Source organism: Mesoplodon densirostris, chromosome 1 (assembly GCF_025265405.1).
Source record: "Mesoplodon densirostris isolate mMesDen1 chromosome 1, mMesDen1 primary haplotype, whole genome shotgun sequence".
In the NCBI taxonomy this organism is placed as follows: Eukaryota; Metazoa; Chordata; class Mammalia; order Artiodactyla; family Ziphiidae; genus Mesoplodon; species Mesoplodon densirostris.
Window position 1 is genome coordinate 26,426,046 of NC_082661.1, and position 16,007 is coordinate 26,442,052.

Here is a 16,007-nt window from a genome sequence, read left to right on the forward strand (position 1 = left end):
CCTTTCCCCACAGGTGTACATCATTAACGTGACCTGGTCCGACTCCACATCCCAGACCATCTACCGGAGGTACAGCAAGTTCTTTGACCTGCAGGTGAGTGGGTCTGAGCTCAGATGGTTCCTGGTTCCACATGAAGTGGCCTGAGTGTCTGGTGGGTTGGCCTCTCTCATGTCCTCACTCATCCAGAGAATCCCCTTCCCAAGCTCTCAGGGTCAGAGTCTAGGCAGAGCAGAGGGACAGAAGAGGGGACCTCGGCGGTCAAGCTGGGTTGGGCTCAGTCTTGGATAATGAAGGCAGATACTTGGGGCTTTGTTGGCTTCCTCAGATGGTCTTAATAGTCATGCTTTGTTACCCTCCTTCGTCTGGAGGGTGGGAAACCAGGGCGGAAAGGTGGGAGGTTGGCCGTGGGTGCTGTGTACTTGAGCAGACATGTGTCTGTAAACATCCAGGGTGAGACACAAGCCACCACATCATTGCAGGCAAAGAAAAGCAAACACACAGAAAAGACTGAAACGGAAAATAAGCAGTTTCTTGAACTACAGACACAAATGGGGCATACCACTGTGTCTGTGTAACCAAATAAGGCTCTTATCTCCCTGTTTGTACAAGTGTATGATATGTGTGTCTCTCTAACATACCCAAGCATGTCACACAGGGGGATGGTAGCATGGATCCACAATTCCATTGTAGACAACTCCCTTGATGTCAACTAATTTGATTAGGCCTCTTTAGGTTACAAGTAATAGTTTTACACTCATACTGGCTTAGACAAAAAGGAGACTTGGTTGGAAGGATATACCAGGGAAGCTTATGCAGTCAACCAGATGGTGGAAAGGGGAGAGAGGCAGTGGCTTCAGGAACACCTGAAACCAGGGCTGCTCTCCCTCTGTCTTGTCTTGGCTTCTCTCTGGGTACTGTCATCAGTAGTTCAGCTGTCAGTAGCTCCCAAATTTCATATCTTGTGGTTCCCAACAGCAGAGAGATGGACTCTCTCCCAGTTCCAAATTGAAAAATCCCAGGCAAGACTCTGATTGGCCTGACTTGGGTCAGGTGCCCTCTCTGCACTAATCACTACTGTCTAGGGTAGACAGACATGAACACAGACATGGCCACTAGGGGGCCCACCCCTGTTTATCAGAGGCAGGCACCAGACAAGGCAGAATCATTGAGAGTTAGGCAGCAACCCTTCCTATACCAGGAAGGGAAAGCTGAGAGGTTCTAGATTCTTCCTTAGGGCTATGAGCCTGGTTTAGGCCTATAAAAACACAAAGAAGAGACATCCACTGCTGGCCCTCACCAAGGTCCACTCCTTCCTTTGCAGGCCTCTGGTGGTGAGTCATCTTGGAGAGGCCAGGCTTGCATGTTTGCCTCCAAGTACCTGACTTTATCCCACTGTCATTATGGCTCTATCTATGAGTCAAGGGTGAGCCAGCTCCCTGCATTACAAATCCTTTCTTAATCTAACAATATGGGATTGGAAGCCACACCTTACCCTCCTGCCTTCTTCCTCTTCCCCCATCAACTCTGTCCAGTCTCCTCGCGTCCTTCCAGCATAAACTGTTGGGATTTGCTGATACCCCATCAATGGGTGTAGTGTGCTGGACAGGAAATGATCACTTAGTTGGGGAGAGGGAACCCTGAAAGGATTCATTGATGAGCCAGAGGGAAACTCTCAAATCAGAACTTTTCTTCCCCCTCTTTTCTGTTCTATTCCCCTACCCCCTCCCTAGTTACAGAATCTCACAGGAAAAGAATGCCGCTCCCCCCACTTCTCCCTTGCCTGGCGGGCTCATTTCCTGTGTGTGGAGAGGGGACACATGGCATGAAGCAGCTTGTACGATGCACTGGCCCTAGTCATGAGCATGGCCAGGCCTGTCCATGTGGGTCATTGTTACCCTGTAGATGCAGTTTGGAAAGGGGTTGGGATGGTTCTTTGGAATTTAACCTTTCAACCAAGCATTTTTGGGAACCCATTTTTCAGAACTTGACATGATGACTTGTAGTGGCCTTCATTTTAGAAAGCGTTTCTTATTTATCAGGATCTCTGATTTTAATATGGCATTCCTATAGAGGAAGAACAAATGGCATTGCTAATTCCGCCTCTGGTCTCTGGTGGCCCTCAGAACTCAGCTTGGAGCTTAGGCACTGGGGACACATTGCCTGGGACCAGTTACTGGCTCTGTCACTCTGTAACTCCAGAGAGGTTCCTTCCTTAGCTTCTCCATTTTCTCATCTGTAGAATGAACGTTCAAATGGTACCCACCCAGTAGGGTTGTTGTGAGGATGAAATGAGCAAATCCATGTTTTTCCCGAAACATAGTTGTCTAGTGAGTTACTTGGTGTTAACAGGTGACAAGGATGCTGGGCTGCCTGGCTGAAGGGTCTGGGGGCTTAGTGCCTCCTGTCATGGTGTTGCTTTCTTGTTTTCATCCCTTGGCTTCACTGTGCTGCGTTGCTGCTCAGTGCCCAGGCCTGTGTCTGAGTGTTCAGAGTCCCACAGGCTCTCTCTGGAGCTTGCCACTGGGACAGGACAGAGTGAGTTGGGAGTAGGGGTGTGACCCGTAGAGTGCTATTCTCACAATCCTTTTGCTCCTTCCCTTTCGGGCTGAGGCCCACCTTGGAACCCTGCAAGTACTGCGCGGACTAAGCCAGCCTGGGGAAAGCTGCCTAACTGGCTTTACTAACTCATGGTTCTGGGCTTTCTGGGGACTGGGATACTTTTTTTAAGTATAAGTATATCCCATAGATTGCAGGAGATATACTAAAAAGTTATTCATTGGGACTTCCTTGGCGGTCCAGTGGTTAAGAATCTGTGCTTCCACTGCAGGGAGCACGGGTTTGATCCCTGGTCAGGGGAACTAAGATCCCGTATGCCACATGGTGCAGCCAAAAAAAAATTTTTTTAAGTTATTCATTGTTTATTTGAAATTCATGTTTTATCCTTTGTCCTGTATTTTTCACTTGCTGAATCTGGCAGCCTTAGCCTGGCTGTGCATGGCAAGGGTGGAAGTACAAAGGTGAGGAAGCCAGGCTGGCTCGCGGTAAGAGTGAATTGGCCTTTGCCAAGGCCTCCACCACATTTGCATTTTTGCAAGGCAGAAGTGGCACAGGCCGAGGGACACTCATTTGAGAAGGACAAGGTCCCTTCCTTCTAGGAGTCTGTATCTAGTGGGGAAATAGACTTTTAAGCAATTTAGTCCACTGTAGATGAAATAAATACTAGATTGAGGTACAAGTAACATGTCAGGGGATGAAGAGGAAGGAAAGAGCATCCTTCTTGGGAGGGGGCAACTAAGAAGATGCCCATATTTTTTTAAATTTATTTATTTATTTATTTTTATTTATTTTTGGCTGCACTAGATCTTTGTTACTGCGCACGGGCTTTCTCTAGTTGGGGCGAGCGGGGGCTCCTCTTCGTTGCGGTGCGCGGGCTTCTCATTGTGGTGGCTTCTCGTGTTGCGGAGCACGGGCTCTAGGCACACAGGCTTCAGTAGTTGTGGCACGCGGGCTCTAGAGCGCAGGCTCAGTAGTTGTGGCGCACGGGCTTATGGTATGTGGGATCTTCCCAGACCAGGGCTCCAACCCATGTCCCCTGCCTTGGCAGGTGTATTTTTTTTTTTTTTTTTTTTTTTTTTTTTTTTTTTTTTTTTTTTTGCGGTACGCGGGCCTCTCACTGTTGTGGCCTCTCCCGTGGTGGAGCACAGGCTCCGGACATGCAGGCTCAGCGGCCATGGCTCACGGGCCCAGCTGCTCCACGTCATGTGGGATCTTCCCGGACCGGGGCACAAACCCGTGTCCCCTGCATCGCCAGGCGGACTCTCAACCACTGCGCCACCAGGGAAGCCCAAACCCCTAAACTCCCCAATGGTTTTGGAGGAGAAGTTTTTTGTTTTTTTGTTTTTTGCGGTATGCGGGCCTCTCACTGTTGTGGCCTCTCCCATTGCGGAGCACAGGCTCCGGACGCGCAGGCTCAACGGCCATGGCTCACAGGCCCAGCCGCTTCGCGGCATGTGGGATCTTCCCGGACCGGGACACGAACCCATGTCCCCTGCATCGGCAAGCGGAGTCTCAACCACTGCGCCACCAGGGAAGCCCAGGCAGGTGTATTCTTAACCACTGCACCACCAGCCCTGCCCATATGGTTTTGATTGGTGACAGCGGCCTAGAGTGATATAGCCACTACCTCCACTCCAGTTTGAGGGGATTTGGTTGCTTTTTGAGATTTATAGTTATCGAGGTAAAGTATGTCCCTAACTTATTTCTTAGTTTGTTCGTTCATTTATGCGTACTTGTCTGCCTCCTCTCCATCTGTCCATCCATCTGTCCATCTGTGCATCTATCCATCCATCCATCTATCCATCTATCCCAATCTATCCAGTCTTAAGTGCCTGCCTTCTGTGTCCCAGGAAGGATGCCAGGCTCTGGGTGGGGATTTATTGGTGAGCAAAAGCAGATCTGGTTACTGCTTTTATGGGACTTACAGCTTAATGAGGAAAGACAGATTTTAGTTTAAAAATGTATATACATATTATTTTATGTGATTCCAAATGCTACAGAGAGAAGCACCGTAGACATATTATAGGGAAACCGTATACTCTGGTATCAGAGCAGACTTCCCTGAAGAAGTAAGTTTATCTGACAGACCAATGAGTTATTTTATTTTATTTTGGGGGTTCAGGGTTTCTTTTGTGCATCTTTCCAGACAAGCATGAATGTACATATACAATTCAAATAACCCGCTTGGTCATTCACACCCCCCTGAAATCCTTCCAAGGGCACTAGGATAAGACCCTCTACTCTGCCCAAAACCTTCTTCTCTTCCCGTGTTTCTTCCTTGAGCCTTCAGACCCAGTGGTTCTGCCACCTTCTCACTCAAGGGGCTGTGGACCCAGCCCCTCTTCCTACCCGCTGGGAAGCACCAGGTATGGAACCTTTAGACTTGTGCTGTCCAATGCAGTAAGCCACCAGCCACATGTGGCTAGTTACGTTTAAACTTAAGTTAATTTAGAAACTTAAAGATCAAATTTTAAAAATTCAATTAAGTTCAATTAATTTTTTTTTAATGAAATGAAATTTAGTTTCTTCGTCATACTTGCTGCATTGCAAGTGCCCAAGAGCCACAGTGGCTAATGGCTACATACCGAGCAGATGCAGAACATTTCTACCATCACAGGAAGTTCTATTGGACTGTGCTGCCTCTGGCCATCGGGGACACACAGCAGGCTCGATCTGGCTTTATGCCCACCCCAGTGCACTCTGCCACCTCCCAGGCCCTCCCCACTTGTCCTCTAACATCTTCCAGGGCCCCTGCGGCAGGAGGGGGACTGTATTCCACCGTGATTTGCCCCATCCATAGAGCAATTCAAATTCAACAGCTCTTCCAAACACCTCTTCTGGAAACCAGGGCAGTTACTAGAAAGGGCTTCTAAGGGCATTTCAGATGTCAGGCTGGGAACAGGGAAAGGAGAGGCTCTAGGTCTCTAAGTGGAAATTGGTTTCTTCTAAAAATAATCCACCACTCAGCCCTATCTGACCAAGAAAGGGACCTGTCCCAGACAGAGCTGGCAGGGACAAGGCCTGATATTGAGGCCTGTTTAGTTATAAAGAGTTTGGATTACTTGGAGGTGGAGTTAAGGGGAGAGGGAGCAGGGAAAAAGACCGCAGATGCTCTTAAGTTGCCTTCTCTTTGGTGCTGGACCACGTTTCCAGCCTCTGTAAATTTCCTCGCACAGCTCCTTCACTGTTAAGTGTCTCCCCCAAGACCTGGCCCCACCAAGGAAGGACCGGAAGGCTCTCTGAAGCTCGGGCTCCATCAAAGGTTGTTTCACAATCTGACCTACAAGGCGCTGGGATGCAGTAATTGCTCAGCAAACATTGGCTCCATAGTGCTGCTGGCCCTTTAGTCTGAACTCTGGCCAGTGAGTGCACAGGGTCAATATTTGATCAGAGCTGGGAGAGACCCTTTAGCCTCCCCCATGCTGCTTGGAAGATAGAGTTAAGACGGCTGTTCAGGTTTGCTCATTTGTTCTAAAGGGCTTAACCTATTATGAAGAGTTTTTCTCTCTCTTCCTTATTCATCTTTCCAGCGTCTCCACCCACTTACCCACCCAGGGTCACACTCACTTTTCAGCTCTCAAATAGCCAAGCTTAGGATGGGTGAACAAAACTATACTCTGCGACTTGTTAATAACCAACCTTAAGAAGGATGTGTATGTGTATGTGGGCGTGTTCTGATGTAATATATGGAGAGTTACAGGATCACAGCATTTTTATAATCAGAAGAGTTCTACTCCCAGTCCCTCATTGCAGGTAAACATCTGTGTTCATTTTTCTGTTCCTTAAATTTATATGAGCTTTAGTTTGGTTTGATGTCCAGAGCAGGCCTCGGCTCAGGTCAAACTGGGGTGATCCTGGTGTGTGCAGGGATCAACCTGAGAGTAGAAGAGGGGTCTGGGGGAGGTGTCTTTCCTGCAGGCTCTGTCTTTTAATCATCAAGGCAAGGTCTATGTTGTTTGAGATCATTGACCCTAGACTAAAGCCTGGGGGAGGTAACTTGCCAAGTTCTAAGAAGGATTTTGTACCAAGGATTCTAGAGAGTTCCAGCACATGGTGTGGCAGTTCTGGTGCCAGCAGTGCGATAAGCTGAGGGTCATTGTGATTGCTCACATGCCCTGGACAGACAAGAACATTGGCCTTAACTGAGGTCAGTCCCCAGTCCCAGGAAGCGTCCTATTGTTTGCCATGGCCAAAATGGGAAACATGGAGGATGGCTAAGTAAGCTGTTGTCTCATACCGCCTTGCACAACAGTCAAAACCATGGAGACTGATCCGTCCCATGGACGGAGCTCTAAGAAATGTTAATGAATGCCCAATGCGAGTTTCAAAACATTGTATGATAGCAATTATGCAAAAACAACAAGATACATCTTTTATAAGTACATGCACAGCATAAGTACGTTAATTATTTTTTAAAGGTCTGGAAGGATACACTCCAAATTGGTAAAAGAGTTATCTCTGGAAGAGGGCTGGGGACATGGATGGGAGGGAGGGCTTGGTCAAAGGGGAACCTTAGCCTTATTTGTAATGTCTTACATTTTTTAAAAAGGAGAATGTATTCATGTATTACTTATAACATTTATATATAATAATTAAAAGATACCTGTGGGAGGAGGTGGGAAAAGTGGGAGGTCTAAAATAAACCGTGCTCCTCCTGGTCATTACAGTATAATGGGACAGAAAACACACAGGTTAAAAAAATAGACATTAATAACATATCTAACAAGAGAAAGAAAATGAAAATGATTATTAAAATCACATTACCTCATATTTCCTGAATCACCATTCTAGATCATTCCTACGGAATGTAACTGGTTAGAATCCATTACAGCAAACCCCAGGAACCTGTCCAAATTATCTTGTCAAACTGGAATCTTGTATTCCAATATTGCCTACAACACATGAACTGTGTATTGGGCCAAGAAGCACTTGGGTGGCGGTTCTTGTGTCATGATGAACCACGCTGAGAGCTTCTTGGCTGTGGAGTGCAGTGGTTAAGGGCAGGTACTCCAGGGTCAGGATGGTTGGATTCCAAGACCAGCTCCAGCACTTACTAGCTGTATATAACCTTTGGTGAGTTCTTTAACCTCTCTGTACCTCGGTTTTCTCATCTGTGTAATGGGGATAATAAAAAGACCTGCCTCATGGGGTGATAGTAAGAATGAAATGAGACAATCCATGTAAAGAAAGCCCTGAGAATAGTGACTGGTGTGGAGTCCCTAGACAGGGAAGCTGAGAACTCACCAGTTAGGTCCTCAGAAACTTAACTTCAAGAGAAAATAGCTGGACATCCTTACTCCAGCTGGAGGCCGAGGTTTCTTCCTGTCCCCCATTTATACAGACTTCACTTTCACCACATAGCTCTGTCTGCGTCCAGGTGGGAGAGGCAGGTGGTGCTGGTTAGGTCTTCCCAGATAAACGGTTTCACCTCCGAAGTGTAATTACCAATCCACCATCCTCTGTTAGGAAAACACTGCTGTTCAGAAAGTTGCTATTTGTCGACAGTTTTTCCTTGCTCTTGGAAAGAGGCATCTTTCAGATTCCTGATGGAACACAGGGGGATTCCAGGGGAGCCCTGTGGGGATTCCAGTAGCTCCTGGGAATTCTGTGGCTGGCTCTCCCTCCCCCGGGAGCTGCCTCTGCCTCAGCCGCTCCCTTTCTTCTGGCCCTACGGCCTGAGGGTGAACTCCAGTTTCGTCTCTGTCTACTGATTTCCCCTCTGGCAGGTTCTGCCTAGCATTGGGGTGAGGAGGGGAGAGGGCCGTGGGGTGTCTCTTCTCCAGAGAGTGTTGGGTGGGAAAGGCCTGGGGAAATAGTACCTCCAGGCCGGCTCAGGTTGGAAAGCTGTTCACTGAGTTGGAATCCTGGGTTGCTTGGTGCCTGGCTAGCGTGCACTTGAAGGTGGGTTTATTTTTTTTCCGCTCCAAGCAGATGAAGTTCGCAGTTTGTACAGTGACTCCTTCTTGTGCAGTTTCCCCAGCCCCACGGGTTTAGGAATGACCTTGTACATGAGGGGTCTTGCAGGTCCAGAATAGATGGAGAGAGGTGACCATGGGCATCGTACATGGGGCAGGGTCTCCACACGTCCGTGCCAGATGCATACTGTGGCAGGGTCTGCTGTCAGCCATCCCCACCCTCCGCCCCGGGCAGAGCTTAAGGATGCAAAGAGAGGAGAGGAGCTTGTCCGATGGTCTGAAGCAGCCAGAGCTGTAGGATCCTTGTCATGCTGCAGGTGCACTTGGGAAATTAATCTTTCCCTATACAGATGAGTACCTGGTCTGCGAGCACCTGTTTTGGTACCTGCGTGCATTTGGTGCATGTGGTCTTCCTGGCAAATGGTCTGTAGGTGGTCCTGGCACACGTCTCCCAAGGAGTTCCTCAGGGACCAAGCCGTGTCTGACGAGACCCTCACTTGTGACCACCAGGAAGTCAGGAGCCACCTCTGCCTTTTTCTGCTCGCTCATCCTCCCTTAGGGGCGAGGTGGGATTGTCACACAGTGGGGGAAACCCCTTTGTAAACATTGGGGAAGGTTGTAAGAAAAGCTGGAATGTCCTCTGGGTAGTAAACCTTGGCACTATTCATTGACTCTGAGCTTCTCGGTGAAGTCTGGGTGTGGGCACTGGGGACTTAGGGGGCTGCCTGCTCCCCCAGTAACTGTCCTGCAGGGCAGACGAGAACACATCTTTCAGGGAGAGAAATCAGCTGTGTGCAAATATCTCAATGCGGGAGGTCCATGCTTGCCGACCGGCATTAACCAGATCAGCTGGAGAATTGGGGTGGAGTTGTGAGTTTCATGACCAGAAGCCGTTAGAAATCATCTGTCAGGATGATAACATATCTAGCACTTGTGCTGCCACTTTCTGGTCTTGTGTCCCCAACAGGCATCACTAATTGATCACAGCACATTCCCATCCCGTGCCTGTGGCTGACACTGTTCCATGGATCCCGAGCCCATACATGGTCTCAGAGTCTTTCTGAAAAAACAAACCCAAATATCTTCAGGAAGACACTACCTGTCAACTGGCAATGGTACCTTGAGATGAAACTTATTGGCCACCTCTGAGGTAGTCCATTTCCTTTATTTGACAGATGAGGAAACGATGCCCTAAGAGGGGAAGTGACTCATCTACATTACAGGGCCAGCAAGTGACGGCAGGACTGGAGCTCAGGCATGCTAGCTTTAGTTTATTCCAACCTGGACTTCTAGCCTCCCCTCCAGAAGTCTTCTTCCTGTTCTTGGTTGAGGAGGGCAGGAAGCCCCTGTTGCATCACCAAGAGAGCTCCTGGGGGGAGGGGGCAATCATTCACCCTTCCTGGAGAGAAGATGCCTGTACAGAGCAGAAGAAGACGTCTCTCCGGCTCCCAGAAAGGTCTGACCAGCTGCTGCTTGGAGCTCAGCCCAAGTGTCCTGCCTACCATTGCCCACTTCTCTCATTGGATAATAAATCTCAGCTTTGCCAGAGGTGGCATCTGAGTCAGGCCACACCACCTACCTGACTGCTCCGAGCTGCACACCTTGTTTTCCCGGCGTGAGGGTGTCACGTCAGGGTGTGTTTGGGTGTTACAGCAGCGAGGCCCCTCTGCTGTCATTTCCCTCTTCCTCAGGCCTCAAGGTCTGACCTAGCAAACTCAGCTCTGCCCCCACCGGGCCCCCATCTACCCCTCTTTGGATAACAAATGGAAAGTTGGCTGCACAGTGCATGGGGGCACAGTGTCCCCTCCAAACTGGAGAATGAAGGGAAGGAAGATCTATGATGGTGGCCAGGTGAGTGGTGTGTGTGTGTGTGCGTGTGTGTGTGCGCGCGTGCGCTGCATGAAGCCTTCAACTGTGACCAAGTCACTCCCTTCCCACAGGAAGGAATTTCAAGTCAATCCTGGCACCTTGGAGGAGTGCCAGCTACATGCCTGGCACTAGGCTTGGTAATGGGGACCCCGAGGGGAGAAGTCAGGGTCATCCTGGGTGGAAAAGCCAGGCTGACAGCCTTGGCCTGAGCCAGAGCCGCCAACTGGTGGGAGAATCAGGGTAGGCGCAGAAGGCATAGAATGGGTGAGCAATCAGGGCGTAGACCACTGCCATCAGCCCTGCTGCTTGGGCACCCCAGCCTGCTTGTTGAGGTCTTGGCGTCGTTGCATCCCCTCCCCCACAGCAGCAATGGTTGGTTTTGCTTTTGACTCTTGTGGACCTGAGACAGCCAGTGTGAACTGTGGGAGCCTGAGTTGCGGCCTTGTTGGAAGGAAGACAGCCACAAGCCAGGTGACCCAGAGATGCAGTGATTTCCCTCACTGGCACCCTGCCACCCCTGGGCATCAGCCCCCATGTGATTTGGGGGCTGCAATTACTGCATCTCCGGGACATTTCCTCAGGCCAGGCCATTGTAGGAGTTACTGGAGAATTGTAGTTCTTTCCTTTATATCCAAAATTTAGCTAGAGCCAAGGAAAAAAGATTTTAGATTCCTCAGAGACCTCCACAGTTGGGTGACAGCGGGCTCTCCAAAAGAGCCTGTGGGATTCTTGGTACCAACTTCCCAACTTTCCGAGTGGAGTAGTTTGCTCTCAGTGATGGGAAGCTCAGGCTTTGTTGTCAGACAGACTTACATGAATGTGACCTCATCCGGACTACCTCTTATCAGCTGTGTGACCCTGGGCCATTACCTAACCTCCAAGAGACTCAGCCTTCTCATCTGCTAAATGACTCTAATTGCAGAAGCTGCTTCATAGAGTCCTTGTGAGATTTTCAGGAGACAAGGCACAGGAAACCTTTCCCACTGAGACTGAAGCAGCTATGGAGAGTCATTAGGATGGTGATCACTGCCCTGTGGACACGGTGTCTGTCCAGCCTGAAGGGAAACATTCCCAGCCACAAAAGGGTCTTAGGCACCCCCAAGCTGCAGTAAATGAATGCTCCAGGGCTGGCCAGGAGACAACCCCAAATGCCAGCCAGGGTTTGCCTCCGTCTGCTAATTAGGGGGCATTTATCTGGTGCCCAGCAGAACAAAGTGGCCAGTTCAGCCATGCTGGAAGGCTGAGCTCAGTGCTGGCTGGGGGCTGGGGAGGAGGCTCGGAATGGGACGGGCATGGGGGCATCCCTGGGGCTAAATGGACCACATTCAGAAATGGCTTAAAAAAAAAACCCACCCAAACAGGAAGCATGAGGCTGGTGTACAGGCTGGAGCTGAGATGCTGGCAGAGAGGGTGGCTCTGGTGCACAACAAGCAGCCATTCTTCCCACTGAGACAGGGCCGGCCTGGTCTCCTCGGGGCATCTCTGGTGAAGGCCGGCCCGCTGGCTCCCCAAGGAAACAAGCTTGTTTTTATCCTGAGATTCCCAGGGCTCCACCCCTCATCTTGGAAGCTTGTGAGGAGGAACCCCCAGTGGGAGGGTGGAAAGGAACCCCTCTCTGTGTGCTCCCCCGGGGTGCTGGGCCCTGCCTGCTGCTCCCTCCATCCTACAGTGCAGTGGGGTGGGGACCCGGATGGCACGGTGGGTGGAGGGGAGGGATGGGCTAAGAAATCAACCACATGTAGGAGGGCTTAAAACTGAGATTTTTTTTTTTTTTTCTTTTTTCCTCTTTGTGGTGCGCGGGCCTCTCACTGTTGTGGCCTCTCCCGCTGTGGAGCACAGGCTCTGGACACGCAGGCTCAACGGCCATGGCTCACGGGCCCAGCCGCTCCGCGGCACGCGGGATCCTCCTGGACCGGGGCACGAACCCGTGTCCCCTGCATCGGCAGGCGGACTCCCAACCACTGCGCCACCAGGGAAGCCCAAAACTGAGATTTTATCCATCGTATTATGTACTTGGGGGACACTTTGGGCCAGTTTGGAATACCTAGGTTTCTTGGCTGTGTAATTGAGAAACGAGGTGAGGGAGGGTAGAGCTGCAGTCCCCCTGCCCCAGGCCTGGCAGTGCTCTCAGCCCTCACCCAGGCTGCCCCAGAGAGTCGGGCTCGGGGCTCCTGTGGGTAAGGTGGGGACCACAGGCTGGCTCTTCCCTCTCTCTAGCTGGACAGAGGGTCTCATCTATCTGTTCCATCACCTCATCCCTTCCTGCCCCATGCTAGCTGTTCCTCCAGGGCCACGCCTGCCCCACTGCTGACCCCACTAGAAATAGCTGAGCAGTAGGCATTCGCCCAGACGAGGGAGTGGCCCTTGCAGGGTAGGCCAGCCCCCAAAATATGGCACCAGCTGTCGGGGATCTGGGTCAGGTAGGGCACCAGGAATAGGCTCGGGGTGGGGTTCTGTTCTCCTTGGGCATCTTCTCAATGGGGGCTAGTTCTCTGGGCCCAGACTCCGTCGTCAACTAGAAGGCGGGTGGGGGTGAGCACCTGACCATGTTTGTTGAACACCTGCTATGGGCGAGTCACTGGGTCCAGGGTGGGGCTGAGCGGTGGAGACAGATGCAGCATGAACTGACCGCAGGCTGACCCTTCAAGGCATCTCCACTTAAAAGTCACACGTATGCCTGCACCTCAGCGTGTTCCGAACCGGCCCCTATCTAGACCCCTCCCTCCTCCTTCCCCTCCTCCCTCCTTCCCTCTCTCAGTCACTGCACCATCTCTTACCCCTGCAGATCCCTCCTCTCTGCCCCAGGCCCCTTGGCCAAGCCCTCCTGATTCCTCCCTTGCATCTACTGCCTTGTTACCAGGACTCCCAATGCTCCAGTCTGGCCCCTTCCAGCTGCTTCTGTGCATTGCAGCCAGTCAGCTTTCCTTTTCTAGTGTTTATTTTTAATTATGAATTTTTTTAATCCTACAGAAAAAAATATAATGTAGACCTACTGATTTAACAAATGTTCACATTTTGCTACATTTTTTTCACATGCTTATTTTAAAGTGAGGTATAATTGACATCAGAGACTTTTTTTAAAGAAATAAATTGATGCCGATAGAGGAGGTGTCTGATAAATGCTAGATTGCCTTCCTCCTGCCTCAGGTTTTACCGAGAAGGTGGAACTGGAGGTGGGCCTAGGGGAAGGGCTGGGTTTGGTGGACTGAGAAGGCGCCCAGGCAGGGAGACTGCATGTGTGAAGGTGTGGGGGCCGGACTGCCTGGCAGGGCCGAGGTCAGGGGATCCCTGCTTCTGCGGAGGATGGAGCCCCGCAGGGAGGAGCACAGGTGCCGGCGGTCCTCCAGCGGCCAAGCCCTTTCCCGCCTTGCCCTTCCTCGTCCTCCCACACCTTGTCCTAGGTGGGCAGCTGCTGTGTTTATGAGGTCGCGAGGGGAAGCCATCACCTGGGTCTGCTTCAGCGCTGTCACCTGGACGGTCAACCTGCGGCTGGGCGCCAGGGTGGGCTCCGCGGGGAGCTCTTCCTCTTGTGTTCCCTGCTTCCCTGGCAGGAGTCAGGTTCTCCCCTCCAGGAAAGCCTCGTGAAACCAGCTGGCCTGACTGCAGAGCCTGGGGAGGGGGAGGGTGGCCAGCCTCACTGCATGGGCCGCTTGACTAGGCTCCCCTGGCAACTCTGCCTGAGTTTTCGTTTTTGCTTCAGGGATTTTTCTCTTTTTCTTCTGGGCTCCACCTTGCCTTCCCCTTCCATGAATTGTGAACAGACACTAGGACACCCTTGGCCTAAAGGGCCTCCAGAAAGGAGAAATTGCAAGAAAAGCCTCCTGTGGGCCAAATGGCCGACCTCAGTGACCAGGAAGGGAGCCATCAAGGCAGCGATGCAGCGTCAGCCCTTGATGTCATCAGGCCAGATCGGGGCACTTGGGCTGCCCAGGTCAGCTGTTAGGAACACCTGAGGTGCCAAAGGGATTCAAACCCTTTGAATGAAGCCAAGCGCTGCCCTCTTCCTCTCCGTCTGCTCTGCCCCCACCCTGGTCCAGCCCCATCACCTCCCACCTGGGCAGCTGAGCAGGCCTCCTGGGGGACCTCCCCTCACATTCTTGTCTTCCCACCAACCAGTGATCCTTCTAAAAATAAATCAGATCGTATCACACCCCCCTTTTATAACCTTTCTGAAAGCCTTCCTTTCTTTTGGGAATGAACCCCCAGGTCCTTACCCCACCGCCAGGCCCTGTGTGGTGGGTCCCCACCTGCCCTTCTAGACCTGTCCCCTGCCCTCCTCCTTTCCTGTCTCTCAGCTCACCCCCTTGACCCTGGGGCCCCAAGTGCAGCGCTCTCTCAGTGCCTTTGCCATCGCTGTCCCCTCTGCCTGGAGCTCCGTTCCCCCAGGTCTTCAAGCAGCTGACTCCTTCTGGGCACTCGGGCCTCACGTGACACCTCCCAGAGAGGCCTACCTTGATCACTTCCTCGATCACTTCCTCAGAGAGCCCACCAGCCCTGTCACCTTGTCACATTCTGTTGTCTTCAACAATCTATCTTTATCTTATTTAACTCTTTGTCTATTGGTTATGTCTCATCCCTGCTGGAATGTGAGCTTTAGGAGAGCAAAATCTTGCTTGTTCATTAACTTCTGTTTTCCCAGTGCCTAGAACAGTGCCTGACAGAGCAGGTGCTCAGGAAATTGTTGTCGAATGAATGGATGGGTGCACGGCGAGCTGGCACTGAGTTCAGGAAATGGGGAGAGAGAGGCCCACAACCTCCTTCTCCACGCGCCAAAGATGAGGTCTGCTGCATAGCTCCTGTTGCTCCTCCTGGATGCCCATCTTTGCTTATAGGCTGGACTTGCCATTAGGGACACTTGTAAGGATTCGCTGGAATAGAAAGTAACTTTCAACTTTAAAAATATTAGAGGGCTTCCTTGGTGGCGCAGTGGTTGAGAGTCCGCCTGCCGATGCAGGGGACGCGGGTTCGTGCCCCCCGTCCCGGAAGATCCCACATGCCGCGGAGCGGCTGGGCCCGTGAGCCATGGCCGCTGAGTCTGCGCGTCCGGAGCCTGTGCTCCGCAGCGGGAGAGGCCACAACAGTGAGAGGCCTGCATACCACAGAAAAAAAAAAAAATATATATATATATATATATATATATATATATATATATATATTAGAGAATGAGGTGCATCTGGAAAACAAGAATACAATGCTGAGAAAAATATGCAAAGAACACTAAAAGTTATGAGAAATTAAAAATGCCATTGCAAAATAAGAAGTTCAATAGAGGGTCTGGGGGAAAAATAAAGAAATCTTCTAAAAGATTAAAAAACAGAACTTGAAAGAAAAGTTAAGACAAAGAAGATCAACCCAGGGGGTCCAATATCTGTTGAACAGGAGCTCCTACATGAGAGAACAGAAAATATAACAGAATATAACAGAGAGGGAGAGAAATTAATGAAAGCAAATTTTCTAATAATGAAAAGAATATGTCTTTGGATTGAAAATTCTTATAAATGCTTCAGGTTGATTATTTCCAAAGATGGCCACAACATCTCCTGTACCACGTGACTTTTGCAATAAGACTTTATCACTTCTTTCATTAAAAAGAGTTTCCTCAGTCTAAAGGTTTCCCAACTGAGCTATTTCGGCAATTATACTCCAATAAGGATGTTAAAAACAAG

At 50.5% G+C, this 16,007-nt stretch overlaps 1 protein-coding gene across 2 annotated transcripts in view; it reads left to right on the forward strand.

Moving 5' to 3' along the window:
• Nucleotides 1–16,007, forward strand: part of SH3PXD2A (SH3 and PX domains 2A) — a 246,067-nt gene that overhangs the window by 54,411 nt on the left and 175,649 nt on the right. For both annotated transcript variants that reach the window (XM_060099983.1, XM_060099958.1), the window contains exon 2: nt 14–94. In XM_060099983.1, the coding sequence (XP_059955966.1) occupies nt 14–94 (81 nt within the window). The remainder of the gene's footprint in view (nt 1–13; nt 95–16,007) is intronic.